The sequence below is a fragment of the Danio aesculapii genome, chromosome 3 (genome assembly GCF_903798145.1).
Source record: "Danio aesculapii chromosome 3, fDanAes4.1, whole genome shotgun sequence".
NCBI classification, from domain to species: Eukaryota; Metazoa; Chordata; class Actinopteri; order Cypriniformes; family Danionidae; genus Danio; species Danio aesculapii.
The window spans coordinates 49,913,054-49,920,794 of NC_079437.1; the positions used below are offsets into that span (position 1 = coordinate 49,913,054).

The 7,741-nt window shown below is 38.7% G+C and overlaps 1 protein-coding gene across 1 annotated transcript; it reads left to right on the forward strand.

Moving 5' to 3' along the window:
* The first annotated feature begins 326 nt into the window (after nt 1-326).
* On the forward strand, nt 327-5,666 carry tubb4bl (tubulin, beta 4B class IVb-like). The gene is made up of 4 exons (XM_056454180.1): nt 327-510; nt 1,434-1,542; nt 2,391-2,501; nt 4,270-5,666. The coding sequence occupies exons 1-4, from the start codon at nt 454-456 to the stop codon at nt 5,325-5,327; spliced, it is 1,335 nt and encodes a 444-aa protein (XP_056310155.1). The 5' UTR covers nt 327-453; the 3' UTR covers nt 5,328-5,666.
* Nucleotides 5,667-7,741: the final 2,075 nt, after the last annotated feature.

Below are 7,741 nucleotides of genomic sequence, written 5' to 3' on the forward strand. Positions count from 1 at the left end.
ATAGATAGATAGATAGATAGATAGATAGATAGATAGATAGATAGATAGATAGATAGATAGATAGATAGATAGATTTTATTCATTTTCTGTTGTAGATCTGACCCCTGTTCCAGTATAACTTGCTCTGCTCCGCACACTACCACGGAGCTCTTCGTTCCAGCGATGAGCAGACGTTCTCGATTTTTCGGACCCGTCTTCACCAGTCACCTATCAGCTCCGTCCCGATCACAAGCAGCATCCTATCCGTGATCACCACGAGCCGCGGGTCCTCCTCTCCTGGGCTCTGGGTACCATGGCGATGACGTCATCTTGCGCCACACGCTCAGCCCAGTGGCGGAGCTCAGAGGCGGCGTTTAATCTGCGAGCGACAGAAAAAGCGGCTCAACCCGTCAGCGAGCTGAAGAAGCAGCCCCTCGACTCCTGCATCCCAGCCGTCATCCTTCCTGCAGCACCATGCGCGAGATTGTGCACCTGCAAGCCGGCCAGTGCGGCAACCAGATCGGAGCCAAGGTAAAAACTAAAACCAGAAACACTACACGCCAATATGATGTTGCTTGGATGGATAGGGGTTGAATGTGCACGCGGGTGTCCTTCTGGACGACCAATCTAGTCTTTAAAGAATCCACCAGAAGTGCATTACAGATCATTCATTCTACAGGTTTTATTGGCCTTATGTACGATTTAAAGGCGAATTTTGAGGTCTGGTTTGCAGCTGAGCACAGTAGGTTCTTTGAGGGTTGAGATGTGCTTCCATTGGGCGTGGAAACATCGCATCCATTGTATGATGGGGAATAATGAATTAAGCGTTCCTTAATCGTTTCTGTCGCTGGCTATATTGCGTATACTCATGCGTTTATGGCACATCTGTAAGATTTAGATTTTATACACCACCAATGTTTTTGTAGCTAGTATGATTGAATTGTTGGATCGACTGTTCCTGTCGACGATAATGACCTACTTTATGTTTAATTAGCATACTGGGAAAAGGATTGTGTTTTGGTATGTAATATGGAGCAGATATATCCATATAGATTGGTATGCATGTAATATCTTGCACATGGATCCTAGTCTGACCTACATCTTACCAATCGATGAAAGAAAATGTCACATTGATGCATTCTGATTTACTGCAATCCATATAATTTGCATAATCCACAAGATTCCAAACATTATTTAGTGAATCACTTTTTTAAACCACCATATACATTTGAATTGTAAAAATATTTTGTTCAAAATGTATGATTATTATTGTTGTTGTTTACAATTATCATCCTACATGAAATCAGATATCCACATCGTTGATGCTTATTGCCTTTTTATTAAAATATATATAGTTCTGTCGACCTGATTCTTACTGGGTCTCCGTTTATCTCTCCCCTCCTCTCTCTGGCATCCACCCTGTTGTCTCTCCTCCTTCTCCATCTCTCTCTCAGTTCTGGGAGGTTATCAGTGACGAACATGGGATTGATCCAACTGGAACATATCATGGAGACAGCGACCTCCAGCTAGACAGGATCAGTGTTTACTACAATGAGGCCACAGGTATTTTTTTAAACATCACAACAGCTTCCGATACATGAACTATCAGCATTCATCATTAAACAGCATGGCATAAATATGTAGTAGTAAAAAAGCCGAGACAATCTTGTATTGTGGGAGTGTAAAGCATTATTGTTAAAGTTTGAAATTTGGTAATGTTAAAAAAATGTGGAAAATAATGACATTGCAAAGGCATATAACATAATGAAAAGAGAAATATACTGAACATCGGCATTATTGATAATAAAACTTAGAAAAAATTGTGCTAGGCTGAAATTAGAATGAAATATGTAAATTAACTTTGTTTTGGCAATTAACTGAAATTAGTTTAAAAAAATAACAATCAAATCAACCAAAATAAAATTAAATAAAAAAAATCTATAATAATAAATGAGAACTGCCTAAAGATATTTAGGTAAAAATTTAGAAAAATATTTAAATGTGGATTCAAAACATGAATTTAAAACTGCAAAATAATATAGCAAACATAATAGTAAACATATATACAAATATTGTGCAAATGTGGACATTTTCAGATACGATTTTTTAAATATTAAACAAGACATTTATTATTATTCACAATTTTTATATCCACAACAATTATAATTTTTTTACATTTTAACTTTTTAAAGAATAAAAAACACCAAAACCGATGAAATAACGTTTAAAATCAAATTATGTAGGTTAACGTCATCATTAGGTTTGACACAAAATTCAAACAACACAATTGCTGCTATCATCAAAGCAAACGAAGGACACAAACACTATTTACTTGTATAAAAATTTAATGGCAACAAAGTTTTCCAAGAGTTCTAAACATTTTGGCTTACTGTATATGTCTGTTTATTTAGGTGGGAAATATGTACCCCGTGCCATCTTGGTGGATCTGGAGCCTGGCACAATGGATTCAGTTCGTTCTGGACCCTTTGGCCAGATTTTCAGACCTGACAATTTTGTGTTTGGTAAGCTAATCTTTCATTGATTACTTTTTTCGTCATTACTTTTGTCTTATATAGATATGAACCCACATCATATGCAGCGACAGATGCAAGAGGCCATGATCTTTAGCCTCCTTGTTAAAGCAACCAACTTCCATGCGGGAAGTCGTTACACATAGATTGTAACAAAAGAGAGCAACAATGGGTCTCCACTTCCTTCCATTGTTGAAAAGTAAAGCTAAAATGCTAATTTAGAGCTCTAATACTGCAGTTCTAGCTCCTGATCATCACTGTGCAGAGTTTTAGAGTAATGCAACAGAACTCCAACAGAACCCGTTCGCAAACACATGATCATGACCCTACACCTCATTTACATGTTTATTGGATGCTTACATAGAAAAATAGTACTCCCTGAAATGGCAGAAATCATCTTTGGGAAACACTTTGCTTTACATCCTAATTGTTTACATCACAGGTGTCAAATTCGGTTCCTAGAGGGCCGCAGCTCTGCAAAGTTTAGTTCTAACCCTAATTAAACACACCTGATCAAACTAATTGAGTCCTTCAGGGTTGTTTGAAACTGACAGGTGTGTTGGAGCAGAGTTGGAACTAAACTGTGCAGCGCTGTGGCCCTCCAGGAACTATGTTTGACACCCTGGTTTACATGAAGAGTTTATGACCTATACTGCAATCAGCCACCAGGTTGCGATCCAAAGGTTTAGCTTCACATTTTTTCAGGATGTACAGCTCACTTGATCTGCACTAACAGAAATGTATTTATCTCTACTGCCAGATGCTTTTCTAAATATTTAAGATGGTACTATGAACGGGTACAGTAAAATATGGCAAAATACGTCAAGTCTTCTATATAACAGTGCCATTTGCCTCTGAGTAAAGATGCAGAAGCATCGACAAACCTAAAACCAATTTCAAAGAACTAGCATCAATGAAAACCGACTGAGCGTGTAGTCCCATCTGGACCAAAAAGTTGGTCGCACGATAGTTGACTGAAACAAGAATGCACATTCTGCTCCTTTGTTAGAGGATGCATCTTTCCACACCATCACTGGGAAACAGCCATACACTCTCATTTACACACACTACGGACAATTTAGCTTACCCAATTCACCTACAGAATAGAGCATGTCTTTGGACTTGTGGGGGAAACCTGAGCACCGGAGGAAATCCATGCGAACATGGGGCGAACATGCAAACTCCACACAGAAATGCCAGCTGACCCAGCCGAGGCTTGGACCAGCAACCTTCTTGCTGTGAGGTGACATCGCTACCCACTGCACCACCCTGATAATCCATATTGTTTGCAAATATTTAAGAAATGCAACAAAATGACAGCCAGATTCTTTGTGTTCCCTCTTGACTTGCATTGTTTGCTTAGTCACTTCAGTTTTGGTTATTGCACTCTGCTTAGTAACTGAACAGCCAATCAGAGTGTTCTCTTCACAGAAAGCCAATACCGATTCTACATGACCAATTGCACAAACTCTCTGAGATGATGTTTGGAACACCCCAAACAAACTTGCCTGACAGTTGTCAGATGTCACACCAAAGTGGTGTGGTCCAGCCTTAAGACATGAACTTAATATTTGTTCATCCATACTAACTCAAACAACCAGAGTTTGTCAGTGTATGCTAGAGTTCCTGTCTGATTTGAAATACCTCATTAAATGTAAGTCCAGTCAGTCCTTTGTGAGATTTCCGGATTTCCTCATCCAAGTTGATAAGGCTTGACTCCTGATCTTTCAATGCTCAATTTGTATTTTAATGATTGTAGGTCAGAGTGGTGCTGGAAACAACTGGGCCAAAGGTCACTACACTGAAGGAGCAGAGCTGGTGGACTCAGTACTAGATGTTGTGCGCAAGGAGGCAGAAAGCTGCGATTGTCTGCAAGGATTCCAGCTCACCCACTCTCTTGGCGGAGGCACTGGCTCTGGCATGGGCACCCTGCTCATTAGCAAGATTCGTGAAGAATATCCCGACCGCATCATGAACACCTTTAGCGTGGTGCCCTCACCCAAGGTGTCCGACACCGTGGTGGAGCCCTACAATGCTACACTGTCCGTCCATCAGCTAGTGGAAAACACTGATGAGACCTATTGCATCGACAATGAGGCGCTGTATGACATCTGCTTCCGCACGCTCAAGCTCACCACACCAACCTATGGAGACCTCAACCATCTCGTCTCGGCCACCATGAGCGGCGTCACCACTTGTCTCCGCTTCCCCGGTCAGCTTAATGCTGATCTTCGCAAACTAGCCGTCAACATGGTGCCCTTCCCACGTCTCCACTTCTTCATGCCTGGTTTTGCACCGCTCACCAGCCGAGGCAGCCAGCAGTACCGCTCACTCTCCGTTCCTGAGCTCACACAGCAGATGTTTGATGCCAAGAACATGATGGCCGCCTGCGACCCACGTCATGGTCGCTACCTGACCGTTGCCGCAGTCTTCCGTGGACGCATGTCCATGAAGGAGGTGGACGAGCAGATGCTGAACGTCCAGAACAAGAACAGCAGCTACTTCGTCGAGTGGATCCCCAACAATGTCAAGACTGCCGTCTGCGACATTCCACCTCGTGGGCTCAAAATGGCCGCTACCTTCATCGGCAACAGCACAGCCATCCAGGAGCTTTTCAAACGTATTTCCGAACAATTCACCGCTATGTTCCGCCGCAAAGCTTTCCTACACTGGTACACCGGAGAGGGCATGGATGAGATGGAGTTCACAGAAGCTGAGAGCAACATGAACGACTTGGTGTCTGAGTATCAACAGTACCAAGACGCCACTGCTGAAGAGGGCGAGTTCGAAGAGGAAGGCGAGGAGGAGGTCGCATAATTTGCAGCAACCTGCCACATTGGTGTTCCCTTCACTCCATCACCCACATTTTATCCTTCTCATCAAAGACCAATGCTCTCCAGAACAATAAATGGGTTTTCACGTCCAGTATACACTAATGACAGTCTCTCCCCCTCCCCACCCCACCAGTGACATTTTGAGGAATTGTGAACATTTGGTTTGGTTTTGTGTTTCTAAATGTTGTGAATGCACGTCATCAAATTCCCCCCTCACATTCAAGTGAAACGCAAGTGATTTTAACTGTGAAGCCATCAGATTTGAGAAAGATATTACTACTGTCAATGTTAATCTGAATAAAGGATAATTCTATATCTGAAATGTGTTTTCCCACGATTTATGTCGTTTACGTTTATTTGACAGTTCATACTTGGACAGGGAACTAAATGTTTACATAAACCAGTGATTCTCAATTCCAGTCCTCGGGACACCCCTGCCCGGCATATTTTGTACAGTATATCTTCTTTACTTGACACACCTGATTAAGATCACCAGCTTGTTAACTGAGAGATCCATGAGCTTATCCTTAGACATACAAAATTTGCAGGGTGTGTGGTCTCAAGGTCTGGAATTCAGAACCGCTGAAATCATTGCCACTACTGTGTTTGCAAATCAAGAAAATGGCAGCAGAAACGACTCATCAAACACTAGAGGGCAGTGCTACTGAGAACACCTTACTAAACAGGATTTTCTCACAAAGATGTCTTGCATTATTCTTGGCAAGCACATCTTTGAAACAGTAGTGTTAAGCAATGCTGTTAAACAGTTAAGCTTCCAAGAAAGACACTCCTTCATGCACACCCAGATATTATTGTACAGGTGTCAGCAATCATATGACATGCAAAGCAAAGTCATAAAATTTAAAAGTAGCCTACACCTTTCCTGCTACAAGTCAAGATATTTTCAACTGGTTTTTATAATGAATCTGTTTTCTATGTAGAATTAAGCCATTACACGTTAATGTGCAAGAATTCAGAGCCAACAACATGCAATGAATGCACTATTTACAACAAAAATCAATGTGTTGATGATAATGACTTATACTATGTGGCTTTAATTATATAATTGTGTAATCTGATACAAAGCTCTGTCATGTTTTCACTCGAACAGCTAAAATGTTTTAGTGTCTCAGAGCAGCAAGGTTCAGTCTGCCAAAAACAATCTTTTTACATGCATTTGTAAATGCAACATTTGCCAAACATATTTTAACAAGGTGACAGTCAAAGAGGAGTATTTCAAAAAAGAAGTTTAAAAAGAGAAGATTTTAAAAGATTGATTTTAAAATCAATAGCCAGTTTTAGGTCTGGGTATAACTGCATTCTGAATGATTTTGAGATATTGAGCTTCAAAGTTTTTGCATTCCATAGCAAACAGCATGTGTACAACATTTGTTTTTTTAAATAAAAAGTCTTAAAATGTAAACAACCCATAATGTAAATAAGTTGTCATTTGATAAGAATATGTCAATAATTTTGACAAAAAAGTCAGATAGAACCTTATAATTCTAAGATGACGGTATATGATGACGATAGTAGCTGTACAAATATAATTATATATTATAAACATAGTTATACCCGGACCTAAAACTGGCTAATTATTTTTTATTTTATATATATATATATATATATATATATATATATATATATATATTTTATATATATATATATATATATATATATATATATATATATATATATATATATATATATATATATATATATATATATAAAATATATACAATAGCGAGTTTTAGGTCCGGGTATAACTGATTATATTTGTACAGCTACTGATAAATAAAAACCCATATACATATATACAGTGCTCAGCATGATTGAGTACAACCCATTTTGAAAATGAATATTTTTCTCCATTTCTCTGTGATCATAGGCAATGTATTCTGGTGCATTTAATCAAAACCGGTTTATTAAACAGAAATATTTATTAAAATAATATTTTAGTTACCAAACATATTTAGAAATAGAAAGATAATACAATTCAATTCAAGCAAATTATTGCAAAAAAATTTACTAAATTAAACTTAAATTAACAAAATTTTTCATATTTTTTGCTTCTCTTGATTTTTCCTCTTTTTTGAATTTGTATTTAATATTTTTCTATAACATATAAATTTGGACCGTTATCATACGTTTTTTCATTAGATAAGCTCTATATTTGGCATCAGTCTAATGTATATGCTCAAATATAATATTGCATAGCTTCCTATTAGAATATTGGAAATATAAATTTAAAAGATAGATTTGTGAGGGGTGTACTCATATATGCCAAGCACTATGTGTGTGTGTGTGTGTGTGTGTGTGTGTGTGTGTGTGTGTGTGTGTGTGTGTGTGTGTGTGTGTGTGTGTGTGTGTGTGTGCATTAAAAATAAACTTCCATTT

Coding starts and splice junctions, on each gene's coding strand:
- tubb4bl (XM_056454180.1), top strand. CDS start 454: ATGCGCGAGATTGTGCACCTGCAAGCCGGCCAGTGCGGCAACCAGATC. Junction 511..1,433: donor GCAACCAGATCGGAGCCAAG/GTAAAAACTAAA, acceptor TCTCTCTCTCAG/TTCTGGGAGGTTATCAGTGA. Junction 1,543..2,390: donor TTACTACAATGAGGCCACAG/GTATTTTTTTAA, acceptor CTGTTTATTTAG/GTGGGAAATATGTACCCCGT.